An 18,023-nucleotide genomic window follows, 5' to 3' on the forward strand; every position below is an offset into this window, starting at 1 on the left:
TGGAGACATCTTTCAAGTTGTTAACACCCGGCAATGTTTTATATAACTTGCATTCATTGCCAACACAAATTGTAATCTGCAGTAAACTGAATGGATCTTTTTGTGATTCTGTTGCTTTTAAAAACACTAAAGAAATGCTGTGTTGGTTATGAACAACATTTCTACCAAGTGTCTATGGCAAACAAATATACATTTATCAGTGTTTAAAAACTACATTTACATGCATTGAATCAATTTAATTGCATGCATGTGGAACTCTACATAATAATAATAATAATTGTATAAAACATGCTTTATATTGCTCACATCTCATTTATATTGAAATACAATCATTATATCATTGTTTATTTCCTATCTATTCTACATATCTTTACATCTACACTGGAAATATTGAACTAATAGTCTAAACACATTATAGTTTATATATTACAGGATGAATTCTGTTACTTTATGACACAATATTATCCACGCTTCTCCAAATCTCTCCAGGAGGAGGAGGACTGAAGCAGCAGGGAGGCCCCGCCCCTCAAGTGCGAAGTGGTCACGTGGAATACAAATGGACCAATAGGAACGCGCGTTTTGGTGGATGTCGCGGATTTTGAAACGGTTGTTCAACAAAACATTCGATCGATCCCACCGTCAGATTCGCCTCCTTTCTCCGTCTCACTGTAAGTATACTGCTTTAAAATACTCTATAACATCGTCCAAAAATGCAAACAGTGCGATGTAGTGCGTCAAGGTGTATATCTGCAATAATTAAATCAATAATACACGATTGTCAACGAGGGGTTTTCTGTTGTAAAGTGAGTTTAGCCGGATGCTAAGTTAGTATGCATCAGGCCACGGGCTAATAATCACTGCAAATTCTGTCAAATTATACATTTGATGAGAGTTCAGATCTAGTTAGGCGGATAAAGATCTGGCTCAGATGCTGAAAGGGCCCCAGACACGGATGACGAACATGTAATATCATCAAAACAAGCTTTGAATGTTGTCTTGCTAAAGCCTGGGCCTAACGTTAGTTCTTTAGAATGCTTTAAGATCTATTAAGAGTTAAGGGTTTGGTGAGACGTGTTTGGGATGAGAGACATGCATGCAGACCTTTCCTCAGATGCCATCGCAGTCCAGTAATGTGCTGTACTGGTGTGTTTTGTGTGGTTTAGTGTGCAGAGATGGATGAAGAAGAGAGCACAGAGAGACAGATGCAGATCGCCATGCTGTGTCAACGACTGGCCAAGATGAAGAAGCTATACAACGATGGTAATAATATGCTAACTCATATCCAACACTTTAAAACATGGGTAAATCAGGGAATATCCAGGCCTGGGAATGTTACAGAGATGAATACAATCTTCAAATGTCACAACATTCCTGTAGTTCCAATAGAAATGTTTGTTGTTATGCTAGGCTCTGAAATATTCATCTTCCAGTTAGGGGTGGGCGATATAGAAAAAATATCATAGCACGATTTTTTTTAGAAATATCACGATTCACGATTTTATCACGATTCTTTGTCATGTTGGTTTTACTATTTTGGTTTTACAAGTTGTCTGAGCATTACAGCCAAACTAGAAAGACAAAGCCTTTCAAGGTAACAAAAAAAAGACATGGCAGATATTTAGGCCAAAGTGGAGCGAAGATAAAAATAATCTTTGTTCTTATTTTTTAATAAGAAAGATAAAAAAATGACAAAGATACACATTACAAATACACATAATATACAAATGCAACAGTGCTTTATTTTTTTTATTTAGCAGAGCATTCAATGAAATTGAATGAACAAATCTAAAAATAAAACACTAGAGAGACTGACTCCTAAAGCAACTGTATTAAAGTTTTTCAGTCAAGAATAGTGAGTGATTTTTCTCTTTGCGTTTGTTGTTTTGTTAACGTTAAATGAATAGTTCCCCCAAAAATAAATATTCTGTCATCTGTCTGTCAATTCTGTCATGATGTGTTATTTTTATACCATCATTTACTCAAAAGTTGTTTTAAACCTGAATGAGTTTCTTTCTTCTGCTGAACATAAATGCTATTTTGAAGAAGGTGGAAAACCAATCAGCTGCTGGTCCTCAGTGACTTCCATGGGATTTTTCTTTCCTACTATCAAAGTCAATGTGGACCAGCAACTGTTTGGTTACCCTCATTCTTCAAAATATCTTATTTTGGGTTCAGCACAAGAAATTAATAGAGGTTTGGGACAACGTGAGTGAGTAAATAATGACAGAAATTAAATTTTAGGGTGAACTATCCCTTTAATGACAGTCGACAGCATGTTTAGTGTCCTGTCCCTTTAAGAGCTGCACGCATCTAATATACAGTACAGGCACGCATCCGTTTCTCACTTAACTATTTACTTTCATTTTAGAGATAACCAACTCAGTCTGTATGTAAACCTTGTGTGTTTTGACAGTATTAGCGCAAAAGATAAGTTAGTTGAGTAATCAGGCGCTGTTAGACAGGCAAATGTTTATTAACAATCTTGATCCAGTAATCATGAAAGAATGCAAAAGTCAAGGACATTCATTGGCCAAGACAAGAATCGTGGGTTGTAGTCGAGCAGAGCAGAACATCTTCAGCTTTTCTTCTGTACAGATGACACGGATTACATCAACCAGGCCATCAGCTCAAACTCACCCGACACCTGCCGGACGTTTCTGACCAATCTGGAGAGGAAAGGCAATCCTCAAACGGATCCCAGCCTGCTCACTAAACTCATCGACTGCTACACGCGAGTCTTTTCCAGCATGCCGCTGGGCAAGTACAGTCAGGTCGAGAGCTACGCCAAGATGCTGGTCAGATTTGCAGAGTTAAAAGCGTAAGTCTCTGTTTCACTGTGTTTTGAAATGATTTATAACATCCTTTCATTATTATGGAAATTCTGTACATTATGATCTGTACAGAATAGTTCACCCAGATAAGTTAATATACTACTTTTTATCCATTATGAAATACTTAATATGCTTTGAAATGTTGTGAGGGTGAGAAAATAGACATAGGTGAACTTTTTTTTTTTTCTTAAATCAGTAACAGCTTTCAACTGCCAAATATTTTAATGCATTATTTAATTTAGTCTCTGTTCATCAACAGCATCCAAGATGTAAATGATGCGCAGGCTAGTTTTGACATAGCGAGATCCCACTGTAAGGATTTTGCCTTTGTTCACATTGCTTACGCTCAGTTTGAGCTTTTGCAAGGTAAGGAGACTTAATATTAGGCATGTAGTGAGCTTTTGCCTCTGTCAGAAATGTTTGCTGATTGAGAAGAACGCAAGTCATTAATTGCTTTCATTCTCTCCAGGCAACATTAAGAAATGCACTTTGATTCTTCAGAAGGCTTTTGAAATGAATGCTAAGCCCAGGCGTGTTCTGGAGGCTGCCGTGAGGAATCTAAACGCAGGCAAACGCCAGCTCCTCTCACATGAAGATAAGGAGAACTTCACAGGTTAGTTTACATCACGTTGACTGCATTTTACTGTGGTGTTGTATGCAAGCCTGTTTCCGATATGTTTCGAATTAAAAACTTGCACCTATGATTAAAATTGTGAGAAAATCACTTTTTTTTTATTTTGATTAACTTCTGTGGTGGAAGAAGGCTTCCATACTATTATAGTAGAAAGTCAGTAATAGAGGTTGGAACTTGGAACAACGTGAGGGTGCATAAATCATAATTTGTAAAAAAAAAAAAAAGTGAAGATTTGCTGTAAATATTTTCGTTGTTTTATTTAAATCCTGTAATGTGTACTTTTGCTTTTTATGAATTACACTCGTCTTGTGAAATATCTGCAGTGTCTGAGGATGCACACGAGTCTGTGAGAAGCAGCTCCAGAAGATCCGATGGATCGTGTGACCTGCCAAGCAGCAGCACTTTTCACCACGGGTATGATAAGCTCGGTCCTTTCGTGGGAAATTCATCACAAGTTTTCAAGGCATATCAAATCAAGCAATGTATTGAATATCATTAAAAGGCTAAGCATAACCACATGTAGTTTAAAAAAACGTATCACATGATGATCTCACATATTGTTAAAAAAATATTGTTCCAAAGATTAGGTCAGTACAATTTTTTTCTTTAGAAGGGATGCATTAAATTGATAAAGTAACGTTTATAATGTTACAAAAGTTTTCTATTTCAAATAAGTGTTGTTCTTTTGTAATATAATGTATCAGTTTCTACAAAATATGAAGCGGCTCGACTGTTTTCAGCATTGATTATAATCAGGAATGATTCTTTAGCAGCAAATCAGCAATTAATTTGCTTTATGCTCACATAGAAGTTTTTAAATTGTATTTCACAATATTACTAATTGTATTGTATTTTTGAACAAGTAAACAAACCATGGCTCGGTGAGTAGAAGAGTGATCAAAAAAATCTTACCGACTTTTTTATATAGCCCTAATGCACAATATTTCCAATTTACAGCCTGTTGTGACCGGGGAATATATATATGTCCCATGACAGATTTTTTTTTCACCATGAAAGTGTTGATGTTAACAAACATCTGCGTTCCAGGAGTGATCAGAAGTTCAGTCCACCAGAGAACATGAACGTGCCTGTGTGGAGAGCAGGGTCACATCACAGAAGAACAGCCATGGTAAGATGAGAGAGGACTCAGCCCATCAGCAAAGCACACTTGAAAGTGGAAACTCATGTGTTTGCTTGTGTTCCTTCCTGTAGGCAGAAAGAGTCCCCATGGTGCCTCTCTCTATCCCTGAAAACGAGAGCAGTGACTCTGACAGTGTTCAGAAACCAGAAGCTCCAGCGGCACACGGCTTTGGTTTCTCCAGGTGAGCGATGTGCATCTGTGCAGGGGCGGCGATATGACCCAAAATAAATCATTTGTCATTTGAGTACTGTAATTCAGTCAGTTTGTCAAGTACTCCAGGGATGTCATTGTTCCGTATTTTTATTGATTTCCATATTTTCCTGCAAGAAGCATGACCCATGTGAATTGTGTAAATGCAATAGAAAAAATTGTTAGGTTTACAAATACTTTTAACATGTATTTTACACTACAATATTATTATTGCAACAGTAATACAAAATTAAATCATTCTTTTCATTAATAATAATACTAATGTTAAAGTGTTAAACTGTCTCATTTATAGTCACACTGCTTTAAATTTCTTTATCAAGCTTTAATGTTTGATTTTCAGGCAAACAAGTGGTTCAAATGTTCGCTCCACGTTCCCCATGTGTTCCTCAAAGAAAGGCACTCCAGATGGGGACTCCTACAGTTTATTAAACCTGAAGGTATAAGTGTCTTCCGGCCTTAAAATAGACTTAAACTCACCAGTGCTGAGAGTTATGAATCATAGCAACAACATTCAGAACGTAAATGTTAAGTATCTTAATACTGAATGGTGTGGTTCTGTTCTGTTCAGCTTCCTCTGATTAGTCCAGATCATCTGAGGGAAGACATTGAAGAGGGCGGCACCATCACAGCACTCTTACAAAGAGCAGAAAGAAAAGAAACTGCTCGAATGGAAGGTAATTCTTACATATTATATCTTGACCCATTGTTGACCCAGAATACTTTCATTTTAGTCTGTTTGTTTTGTTTTTTTACTCAAATCTATCTTAGGATGCAACTATTTGTTGCAGTGCACTCTTTTCTGATATTTCGTTCTTTCATAGAAACCACTGACATAAACCAGCTCATCAGCACAAACTCTCCTGAAAGTTGTCAGATCTTCCTGAAAAACCTGGAAAAGAGAGGAGACCCTCGGTCAGACTCTGCGTTTCTCTCCAAACTCCTGGAATACTACTCTAAAGTGTTTGTCAGGTTGCCTTTGGCAAAGCATTGCAAAACTGAAAGCTATGCTCGAATGCTGGTGCGATATGCAGAGCTGAAAGGGTGAGTCAGTGGTGGATTGATTGCACCAAGTCTCATGTTAGCTAGGGCTGTCAGATTGGCTGAAAAACTAAATTCGAATTTTGTACTAAAATATGATCTATATTCGAATTTAAAAGGCATAATTTCTGTTAGGGTGGAAAAAAAACTTTTGGCTTCTCTCCTGAGGCCACAAGAGGGCGCATCGAGCAAAATATTACCAATGCAAGTTTCTTCAGTGCAATAAAATAACATGACTATCTTTGAAAAAAGTGCATAATGTTTATAAACCATATATAATTAATTACGTTGCTTAAACAATTAGAAACAAACAGCATCGTGTAAGTATGTATAGTTTAATACTACCAATCACAAAGAGTAGGCTACTTTTTTCATTTGAAAACATGATGCAGAAAAACCGCCATAAGTCTCGAGATATGTTTTTTTAACATCCCTATAGAAAATGCGATAAATATGCATTCGGTGTGAACGGCTTGGTTCTAGTTTTGAGGTAAACAACATCATCTCCGCATTGATGTTCTCTTTTTACGCATCTTGTGTGCTGCATATAAGGCTGCATGACGCACATCTAAAATTCGTATGCGGATTTTTATTTGAAATTCGATGAATATGCGATATTCAATTTTTTTTTGACAGCCCTAATGTTAGCATCTGATAATCTTGAGTAATGTATTCTTTGCCACCTCTACAGGATTGAAGATCCAGAAGACGCTCAAGATCATTTCAGTATTGCCAGATCGCACAGTAAAGCTTTTGCTTTTGTGCACATCGCACATGCTCAGTTTGAGCTCTCACAAGGTAAAACATGACATTTCTAGGTTTAATTTAATTTAATTTAACCCAAGCAATCAAAAAATTACTTCTGTGGCTTTGAGGTCAGGTATTTGCAAGTTTTCTCTTTGAATAATTGCTTTCTGCAGGAACTTGTTAAATTTAGCATCGTAAAAGATGGACCAAATATATCGATGACTTCTATAATTGCATTGATGCGTTTATCTAAAATCTTATTCAATCAAATGCTGTCTGTTCTTTCCATACACAAAACATATGAATCTGAAATGTTTATGCTCATAATCATGACCTCAGAGGTGGGAAGTAAGATCTTTCGACATGCTTGGGTGTCATTTCTTTGGCTCTTTAACAGTGAAGGTGCATGGTATTGCAGTATGCTTAAAGCCTGTTTAATTACATGTTTTGAAAATCTCTCAGGTAATTCTAGGAAGAGTAATTTGATTCTTCAGAAAGCGCTGAGCTCTAACACACGGCCGGTTGAACTGCTGCAGACCGCCATCAGAAATCTGAACTCTGGTAAAACTCATCTGCTTCCTGCGGAGCATGAAGAGAACGCTGCAGGTTAGTCTCATACTCTTCTGTTAAAGGAGACATTTTTCCCCCCTCTGAGGTGCACTTTAGTGCTGTCTTTATTTGCTGCTGTGTATTTGCAAGTGTTTTCACACAGTAATCGCTCTTGCTAGACATCTGCCTGTCACTCATCCACAGTCTGCAGCAGTCCAGTTGTCTGTTTGTTTGAGATGGTCTTCAGTGTTGTTCACACAAGACTAGTTGTTGCCGGACTGAATGTATTGCTGTTGAGATAGGGTTAGAGACTACATAATTTGTGTTTTTTAAGATAATGCAATGCATAGAATAATACTTCAATAATTAATTGAAATCATACTGTATTGTTATAATATGGCCATTGTATTACCATATTGTCTACATGGGCCATTGGAGCTTGGACCCTGGTAATAATCAGTGTTAGCGGCTACATTTAAGAGTTCATTATTATGATTATTTAAAAAATTATATAGCCTATTTAGTTTGTGTGCACATGCAGACTGACATCTTTTCAGTGTCTTTTTTTTCTTTCTTTCTTTGAAGTTGAAACACATTTTGGTCTTCACATTTATGTCTTGAATCCAATGGGAATGATTCCTTTTTTTTTTAAATATAAATTTAAGGATGATTGTTACATAGTAATGCAACCCTAGCCCTACACCTAATGAGACATTTAGCATTTTTACAATAAAAACCAACATTGATTTCCTTTTTAGTGTGTTCTAGGGTTAATGTGAAAAATGCTAATGTTTGATTTTGTAGAAAATGAGGAGGCATTAAGTACCAGAAAGGAAGAAGAAAATCCAGCGAAGGCTCCTGAGGAGCAGCAAAAGCTTCTTGCCAAGGAAACGTCATCAGAATGGAAGATCCCTACTCTCATCAACAAACATGCGTCTCCGGAGGTCTGGTTGCAGCTTAATATTTGAGCTCAGAACGATTAGTGGACTCTGGGATTGGTTCATGATCAATCTGTTTTGTGGCTCCATTCAGGATCGTAAAGGTCCCGCAGTCCCTGTTTCCACTTCATCCTCACTTCATGCTATGAGAACACCTGCGCCTCCCGTATTACACCCCTCTCTCAGCTGTCAGACTCCTAACTACAAGGACCCGAATGCAAACAGGTAAAAACACAGCAGAACTCATGGATCAGACGTGGTCTCCATGCCTTAAAGGTGGGGTAAGCGATTTCTGGTAGCCAATATTGATATTTGAAATCCCCAAAACGAATGCGCCCCCACCCCTAAATGGTCTCACCCCTATTTTGATAGCTCCGCCCCACACATAGGTAACCTACTCAATCCAGGCAACGATTATTTCTGTGAAACAAAGCAAAACCAATTACACTGGATGCTGTGCGGCACGACAAATCACCAACAGAAAACTGCTGCTGTGTTCTATTTATGACGTGCTGACACAAATTTCAAATGACTTTCAATGGTCGCTTTATCGCGTCCAGTGTAGGCAGACTTTATCTGTTGCGGTGCAAGCTCTTGCTCATCTATTGAGAAGAACCAAAGTAACCTCGGAGTACGATCGCAGGCCTTCCGCTCCTTGAGTTCTCTCCAGCGCTGGAAAGCTGATCTGATATTTACACGAGTCCTCCTACTCGCCTTATCGTTCCGCAGACGTTTGCCTCTTGTTTCTTTTTGACAAATGCCATCTCTATCTTTCTGTTGCTCGGCTGTTCACTGAACGCTCTCTCCTCCACATCATGAGTAGACACGACCCTTACTGCTGATTGGCTACAAGTTTGTTTTGGTACTCGGCCCAGACTCAGTTTTCTAAAGCGTTTTTGAAAAATGACATACCCCACCTTTAAGCTCAACAATGCTTTCCGTCTGTTCTTCTATAGTTTTGTCACTCCTGTGGTGAAGCAGCGGCCAGTGGTTGTGTCTGTTCCAACGACGGCTCAGAAGATGGGTCACGCTCAGCTGCCCTGCACCCCTCAGAGCCGGGTGTCCTACGTCCCACAGCCATCACAGGTGAAGTGATCACATACAACATGAGACGGACAGAGAAATGCATGATCGAGAAACACAATTCTTTTATTTGGATAGAACAATGCAGAGCAGTTTAGGGAGCATTTATGTTTCATTAAATTTATTTTATTTTTATTTTTTTAAATCAAAGCAGGGTTATTATTGTTAACTACAACCATAAAAAACATTTTCCATTAAAAGTAAACATGAATTTAAATATTAAATATTAAACACTTACACAAATTTAGCTTATTGCCAAGGCAGAATTTCTCATTTTTGTTCAATTGAAGTTGATGTACTAAAAAAAAACCTAAAACTAAATAAACTTCCTAAAAGAAATCCAATTAAAATGACAAAAACAAAGAAAAAATACAACTTTAACTGAAATTAGAAGAGAACAGAAAAAAGAAATTAAAATCTAAAAAAAAATAGTAATAATAACTTTCTTAAAGTCAATGTAGTATGCCATGATTAATTACATAGTTATTAGATAATTATGATTCGTATATTGCTAGTATTTCTTTTTTCTGAATGCGCTTTGACATGTCATTCAATGTAGGAACACGTATGCTTGCATAATTGTATATTTATGTGACAAACACGGGATCCTGATGCACCTGTCCTAAACCTGGACCTTCTTGATTTTATTTTTGAATGAAACTGATAGTTCAATTAGAATAAAATGCAAGTTTGGACCAGACCCATGGCAAGCGGTTTACAAATTTTGCAGAATATGAAAGATAGATATCTGGAATTCAGTTTTTATTACTTAAAATTATAATTTTTGATAGCAGAAAAATAAAATTTTTGCTAGTAACAACGGTAATTCTTGATTACAGTTCTTTAGACCAAAAATCACATCTGCATTCAGCTCTATTAAAAACCGTTATACTTTATATCTGTAATTCTGCAATGATGTCATACCTTTGTAAGCTGATTTAAAATTTGCATTCCTGTTTGTCTGGATATTAATTTTTACTAGCAACAATTCAGTTTTCACTTGTTGAAAATGACATGAGACATAATTAGCGTAGCTTCTGTTCCATCTAAGCAAAAATGATTTGTTCAACCCAAGCTAAAGAATAATAATAATGTACATTTGATCAGATATACTACAGTACAAGATTATAAAATGCATTATGTGAATGCTTGGCTAAAGAGATGTGTCTTTAATCTAGATTTAAACAGAGAGAGTGTGTCTGAACCCCGAACGTTATCAGGAAGGCTATTCCAGAGTTTGGGAGCCAAATGTGAAAAAGCTCTACCTCCTTTAGTGGACTTTGCTATCCTAGGTACTACCAAAAGTCCAGAGTATTGCGACCTTAGGGAGCGGGTTGGATTGTAGCGTGGTAGAAGACAAGTTAGGTACGCAGGAGATAAACCATTTAGGGCCTTCTAGGCAAGTAATAATATTTTGTAACTGATACGGAACTGAATAGGTAGCCAGTGCAGAGACTGTAAAATTGGGGTAATATGATCATAATTTCTTGACCTGGTAAGAACTCTAGCCGCTGCATTTTGGACTATCTGTAGCTTGTTTATTGAAGATGCAGGACCACCAGCTAGCAGTGCATTACAATAGTCCAGTCTAGAGGTCATGAATGCATGAACTAGCTTTTCTGCATCAGAAACAGGTAGCATGCTTCGAAGCTTGGCAATGTTTCTAAGATGGAAGAATGCTGTTTTTGTAACATGGGAAATATGATTTTCAAAGGATTAGTTGCTGTCTAATATAACACCCAGATTTTTGACTTTAGAGGATGTGACAGTACATCCGTCTAGTTACAAATTATAATCCACGAGATTCTGTGTACTGTTTTTTGGTCCAATAAGTAATATCTCTGTCTTATCTGAATTTAATAGGAGGAAATTATTGGTCATTCAATCTTTTACATTTTTTACACGATCTATTAGCTTAGATAGTTGAGAAGTTTCATCTGGTTTTGTTGAGATATATAGTTGAGTATCATCAGCATAACAATGACAACTAATCCCATATTTTCTAATAATATTACCAAGGGGCAACATGTATATTGAAAATAGCAGAGGACCTAGGACAGATCCTTGTGGTACTCCATACTTTACTGGTGATAATTGTGATGACTCTCCCATTTAAATGAACAAAGTGGTAGCGATCGGACAGGTAGGATCTAAACCATCTTAAAGCCTGCCCTTGAATACCAGTATAGTTTTGTAATCGATCTATGAGTATATCATGGTCTATAGTGTCGAACGCAGCACTAAGATCAAGTAAAACTAGCAATGAGATGCAGCCTTGGTCTGAAGCAAGAAGCAAGTCATTTGTAATTTTAACAAATGCAGTTTCTGTACTATCGTGAGGCCTGAAACCTGACTGAAATACTTCATAGAGAGAATGTTTTTGCAAGAAGGAACACAATTGAGCAGACACAACTTTTTCTAAAATTTTAGACATAAACAAGATTTGAAATAGGGTCTGTAATTTGCCAGTTCATTAGAATTTAGTTGTGGTTTCTTAATAAGAGGCTTAATAACCGCCAGCTTGAAGTGTTTTGAGACGTGACCTAAAGATAACGATGAGTTAATAATATTGAGAATCAGAAATTTATGTCACTATTGACAACTGAATTATTGAAAAATTAGAATTCTTTCTCATAATAATTCAGTTGTTCATGTCAAGAATAGTGAATCTGAAATATTAACTAGCAAGAAATGATTGATATCTGTTATTGCATTGGAGTGACAAAACATTGTGATATTTAACTAGCAGAAATGCAGTTACAGATATCAAGAATTACACTTTTTACTGTTTCAAATTCAGTTATTGATAAGAATTCATATTTCTGAAAGTGATTTTTATAAAAAAATTTCTGTTAGTTTTGATAATCCACATTTTTAGTAGTGGAAATGCAATTAATGATATTAAAAATATTAGTTTAAAAAAATCCATTCGTGATATCAAGAATTAACAGAGAAAATCTTATACTGGGAATGATTAAAAATCCAATCTGACTTGATCCATCAATAATTGATTGGATCATGAAAAGTGGCTGCTACATAGCAGTATGGAGTCAGGTGGATAAAGGGCTTCATTTCTGCCTCCCTTTCTGTGAAATGTTAATTAAATTAACAATCTTTCTCTCTCTCTCTTTCTCTCTCTAGACCCCTGCCTCAGCTTTCTCAAACGAATCCATCACAATCAAGGGCAAACAGTTCTTCATTTTCAAGATGATCGGCCGAGGTGGCTCCAGTAAGGTATGAAATGAGACGTATTCCCTGTATCATTTTGCCTTTCCTTTGATCCAGTGTGTGTGTGTGTGTAACAGAAATAATTCTGTTTGTATTCAGGTCTATCAGGTGTTTGACCATAAGAAGCACGTGTATGCTTTGAAATATGTGAATCTAGAGGAGGCTGATGCTCAGGCCGTGGAAAGCTACAAGAATGAGATCGAGCACTTGAATCATCTTCAACAGTACAGCGATCAGATCATTAAACTCTATGACTAGTAAGTGTGTTGTGCTTGGAAACGGTGTACTAGCTGTTCTGGTGTGCTCCTGATCACATGACTTCCTGTTCGCTCGCAGTGAGATCACCAGCAGCTACATCTACATGCTGATGGAGTGCGGTCACCTGGATCTCAACACCTGGCTGCGCAACCGCAAGTCCGTCAACCCTCTGGACAGGAAGTGCTACTGGAGGAACATGCTGGAGGCTGTGCACACCATCCACAAACACGGTGACTCTCTGAACCAGCACGCTCACTACTCATCATACATTTGAACAGTATCCAGGTCGTTCACACAGAATGCGATCTTGCATTTAAAAACCGCATGAGATACAAGGGGTGTGCGATTTATATATCATCTGCGATAATATCATAATGGTTGTTTTAACAATGTGTGATTTGACATTATCAAGTATTTTGCAAAAATCATTTAAAACACATGTATAAAGTGCATGCATACATTACGTGAAGTCTGCGTGTGCGCATTCAGTGTGCTTTTCACTGCATGATTCAGTCTAATAAAATGCATTTAGAATGATCACAAAATTCAAGATACGGGGGCAGAAAATGTATATATTTATATAATTTCATATAGTTAATATCACATGAAGAGTGATGTTTTTTTCTCTCCAAAAATTTGCATGAATGTGAAATATATATATTTTTTTAAACAGTTCAATAAACAAGAAGTTAATTTACAGACTTGCGTTTTAGAAACCATATTGCCTATTTTTGCTCTCTTTCGACAACAAAAATAATTCCAAATAAAGCCACAGCACTGTTTTGCGTCTCTCTGAGCATCATGACAGTGATTCGTTCCTGAATGAATACTGTTTAAATGATTCGGTTCAGTCGCAATGACTTAATAACAGTGACCTGCTGCCACCTGCTGGCGGCTTTAATTTCACATTTAAAGAATCTGTTCATTTTTTTTAAATCATTTCAAATATAAGAATTCAACGTTTTGTTTAAAATATCAAAACATTATGTTCAGCAGAAGCAAGAAACTCATTCAGATTTAAAACAACTTTTGAGTAAATGATGGTATAAAAATAAAACTATGACAGACACATGACAGAATTTTTATTTTTGGGAGAACTATGCCTTTATCTGTCTGCTATTTTATTCTTATCCCACTGACAGATTGTTTTAAGCATGAACTCACTTTTGAAACATTTATAATTTTGAACAAGAAAAATGTTTAGATGTTTATACCAGAAATCAGAAGACAAAAATGGTAGGGATGTCATTTAAATGATTTTCTAAAATATTTTGTACATTTTCTTTTCATACCTCACTTCATTTAGAATTTAATTTTTTTTAGGGTCTCATGTAAGAAATATGAACGTTTAGATATTTGTACTGGAAAAACACAAAAATACTACGCTTTTTAAAAACGTATTACTATTATTGACCAGTCTATTTATGTATGTCTCTGTTTAATTGATGGATTTCTGTGTATTTTTCATTTGAAGGTATCGTCCACAGTGATTTAAAGCCAGCTAATTTTGTGATTGTGGATGCTTCACTGAAACTGATAGACTTTGGAATCGCTAACCGTATTCAGCCTGACGTGACCAGCATCATGAAGGACTCGCAGGTCAGGACAGGACTCATCTAGTATTGTAGCAATTACATTTCTAGACTGTTCTGTGTTGATTTACTCGTTCTTATAACGTCTGTCAGGTGGGGACTCTAAACTATATGCCACCAGAGGCCATTAAAGACACATCCTCCAATGGGAAGCCAGGGTCAAAGGTGAGAAGACTTCCTAATTTAGTGCCTCAAACGTTATCTGATCTCCCGTTAATATGCTCCTGTCAGGAAGCGTGCATAACAGATTGCACAGTGAGATCCCATCATTCTCTGCTGTCTTCAGATCAGTGCTAAAGGCGACGTGTGGTCTCTGGGATGTATCCTGTACTGCATGACTTACGGAAAGACTCCGTTCCAGAACATCACCAATCAGATCAGCAAAATCCATGCCATCATAGACCCGTCCCACGAGATCGACTTCCCCGATATTCCAGAGAAGGACCTGCTTGACGTGCTGAAGGTGAGCAGGATGTTTGGCTGTGCTGAGCAGTCGCATAATAACCCCTACAGTTTCATGTTTAGTGTTCACCGTCGGTCTGTTGTCCGTTTCAGAGGTGTTTAGTTCGCAATCCTAGAGAGAGGATTTCCATAGCAGAGCTCCTCGATCATCCGTACCTGCAGCTGCAACCGCAACCTGCTCCTGAGCCAGGTACAAACAACTGTCACAAATCTAAAGGTTTTGTTTTGCCTTTAAACAGTTTGAGGCACAGTTTAAGTCAGAGCAGAAAATCCTAAATATATAAGTCATGGCATTAAATGCATTGCAAACAATGAACACCTTCCTCAGTATTATAGGTTATTATAGTTAACTAAAACCAAAAAATCTCTCATTTAAAATAAAATAAACACCAATCTATTAATAATAAAATAAAATATAAAAAATGTGAACTTTTTAAAATGATATCTACTTTGCAAAGGCAACATTTCTCATTTTAATTTAGTTTAACCTGATGCACTAAAATAACTAACGCAACTAGAATTAATAAACACATTTAATTAAAAATGAATACATTTAAAAAAAAAAAAAGTTAAAATATTAATAAAACCATAACACCTCAATAATAGCATCAACTATAATAGTATCTTCCTCAGTATTTTTTGATTTTTACAAATAGTTAAACATCCTCAAATCAAGATACATTTAGTTGAGATGCAAAATGATGTCAGGTTTTATGAGAAATTAAACAATTAAGTGATTTATGCTTAAAACAAGAACAAATTTAGTCAGTGGGGAAGTGAAAGTGAGTTTTCCCTTTGAATGACAGATCTTGCGCTGAATATCTGTTCTTGTTTTATTCATAAACGCAATTCATTTTAATCAGTTACGCAGAAACAGGATTCTTTATCCTATATCTGGAGTTAAAGCATCTTGATTTAAGGATCTTGAGACGTTTGCACAGGAAAACACTGAGGAACAACATCAGTTTTTGCAGTCTGATCAGAAGGTACAGTAAAGTTACTTTCATTTTCGAGTTTTTAAAAAAATATTAATCATCATATTACAGGGTTTCAGCAGGTTTTATGAAGGAAAATTGAAGACTTTAACATAATACATCTATATAGTGTCCTAATGTAATTATCTAGGGAGAATACGGTCTTGTATTAGTAGTTATGAACGTTTAAAATACAACTTCCAACAGATCTCCATTTCTTTTAAATATTTGTGATTTTGTTGCTTGCAAGATTTCAATTTTTTGCACAACATGTTAATAATTTCTAACATATTTCCTAAGAATGCTATTATTTCTTTATGTAAAACTTTTGATTGTTAAATATTGCTTGGTGTACCTTAAAACGTCTTTTTATATTCAAACAGTGTTATACACTTAACCTTTGACTAATTTCACTAAAGGACTAGAAAACAACCCCTCTAAAGCAAGTTCTGTGTTTTAATGTGGTGGTTTCCAGCAGAACCGTGTGCCGGTGATTTGAAGAGGATCCTCAATGAACTGGCGGCTCTTCAGTCTCCCAACAGCATCGCCAGAGCTGCTAGTGTAAGTGATGCTCATCAATACTCAACCGATACAAATGACATATACTATAGAGAGAGAGGGAGTTTTGTGAGTTTAGCAAACTGGGGGGTTTGAGTTGATGAAACGCTAATTATTAATAAATAAAAATGTGAAGTTAAAGAAGTAATTTTTAAATTAATAGACTCACTAAAGAAGTATAGCAGACGTCTTGTATAAAATGATATAAAAATCAGTTGTCATTCTATATTTCCATTAATATGTCTTTGTAAGATGATGTTTAAGTAATTAGTTTGATCAAAACATATAATGCACTGCAATACAATGATGATTGAGAGATGAACAAATAAATGTTCCTCAAAAGCCTGATGATCAGATTTGAGACTCGCTGATTTAAAAAAAAAAAAGACATCTGGATAATCAAGTAAAGCCAAGCTGCTTCAGTCCAGTAAGTGTTCATCTGGAAATATTACTAACAATATTACTCTTGTATTTACTTAATAAAAATCAGTAAAGATTTGACCGCAAACAGACACGTGAACCACAAGCTGAAGGTGGACATTTGTAAAGAAAAAGGCAGATGATAGAAGGCATGCAGTAGATTGTGTGCAACGGGTTTAACAGCAAAGTTTTGATTGTTTATCATTTTACGTATCAAATATGATGCAGTAGGCTTTTTAAGGTTGAAGCAAAAATGTATTTTTAACATCTTTCTCTACCACCGCTGCAGAACCTGGCCAAGATGTGCAACAGCGGGAGGAAGTTAGATGTTTCTGAATGTGTGAAAACATCCAGTCAGACGCTGTGGAAATGACGGGGATGGAGATGATGAAGCCTGCAGGACTGAAAACCACTGTTCCCAAACGCTCAGGAGACACACATCTCTCACATTAAACAAGCTGTCAGTCAAACAGCTGCCGTCGTGCTTAACTCTTCCTTCTAAAAGCTTTGAATAAATGTATGTTTGTTTTCCATTTCTTCCTGTTTCTGATTTTATTTGACCACATGATGCAATGTAAGAAAGTGTACAAGACAAATAAACATACCTTGTCAGGGATATTCCAAACGTGGTGGTCTTTTCTAACATATAATGCTGTTTTCTTGGAAGTAACTCTAATTTTGCAATATACATTTTTTCACAAAACGAATGCATGATTGCTTTTCTGTGGTCATCAATGGATTAAAATACTTTCTACGGTTTGCATTTATAAGATATTCTTGAAGGCTCCTCCTGAAATATTCCCCCTTCCTGTGTGATGTCATCAAGGAATTGACTTTGGTTTAAGATACTACCAAATAAAATAATGGATGGATGGAAAGGGCACCAAAACCATATTGACTGAAACTAAATGTGCTGTTTGAAACATTGTAGTTTGTGATGTGATTAAAGAAAACAAATGTTTGTTTGTATAGTGTTTTATCATATACAGGGTTCCTACGGGGTTTGGAAAAGTATGGAATTTTAAGTATTTTCCAGGTCTGGAAAAGTATGGAATAAAAGAAAGAGTATGGAAAAATGTGTGTTTCCAGACTTTTTCTATTCAGAATTTAATGAAAATAAATGTATCTTACAAGAAGTGAGGTTTCATCAGCTGTTTAGTGATCGCCTGATATGACTGAATGAATTAATTCTGCTAAAGGCAGGTTAGGAGCATTTTGGGTTTCTTCACACTATATTGTTAGCACGGAGCACTGTATTACATAACTCAAGGACCGTTGCAAAATTAGGCTTTGATATTAGAGGTACTACCGTAAGAAAAGCAAGATTTTGAGCAGGTAGATCTCTGTTAATTCATGTGCA

General features: G+C 36.3%; 1 protein-coding gene across 2 annotated transcripts; it reads left to right on the forward strand.

The window, feature by feature from the left end:
* Positions 1–556: 556 nt before the first annotated feature.
* LOC306878432 (dual specificity protein kinase Ttk-like) lies at positions 557–17,794 on the forward strand. Of its 2 annotated transcripts, none has more exons than XM_079430785.1 (25): positions 557–668; positions 1,164–1,260; positions 2,596–2,818; positions 3,091–3,197; positions 3,301–3,444; positions 3,789–3,879; positions 4,513–4,594; positions 4,678–4,787; positions 5,157–5,253; positions 5,385–5,490; positions 5,638–5,857; positions 6,546–6,652; positions 7,064–7,207; positions 7,955–8,094; positions 8,183–8,313; positions 9,045–9,174; positions 12,313–12,405; positions 12,499–12,656; positions 12,736–12,887; positions 14,132–14,256; positions 14,343–14,414; positions 14,536–14,712; positions 14,805–14,901; positions 16,161–16,246; positions 16,953–17,794. In XM_079430785.1, exons 2-25 carry the CDS (start codon positions 1,173–1,175, stop codon positions 17,034–17,036), a joined length of 2,964 nt encoding a protein of 987 aa, XP_079286911.1. In that variant the 5' UTR covers positions 557–668; positions 1,164–1,172; the 3' UTR covers positions 17,037–17,794. The 2 variants fall into 2 exon arrangements, with proteins under 2 accessions (XP_079286911.1, XP_079286912.1); XM_079430786.1 differs by having other exon boundaries at positions 16,164–16,246.
* Positions 17,795–18,023: the final 229 nt, after the last annotated feature.

Source organism: Barbus barbus (assembly GCF_936440315.1).
Source record: "Barbus barbus genome assembly, chromosome: 12".
NCBI lineage: Eukaryota > Metazoa > Chordata > Actinopteri > Cypriniformes > Cyprinidae > Barbus > Barbus barbus.

Excerpts from the sequence above, each read along its gene's own strand:
- LOC306878432 (XM_079430785.1), top strand. The coding sequence starts at position 1,173 with ATGGATGAAGAAGAGAGCACAGAGAGACAGATGCAGATCGCCATGCTG. Across the intron at positions 4,788-5,156 it reads CACGGCTTTGGTTTCTCCAG|GCAAACAAGTGGTTCAAATG; the intron begins GTGAGCGATGTG and ends TTTGATTTTCAG. Across the intron at positions 8,314-9,044 it reads AAGGACCCGAATGCAAACAG|TTTTGTCACTCCTGTGGTGA; the intron begins GTAAAAACACAG and ends GTTCTTCTATAG.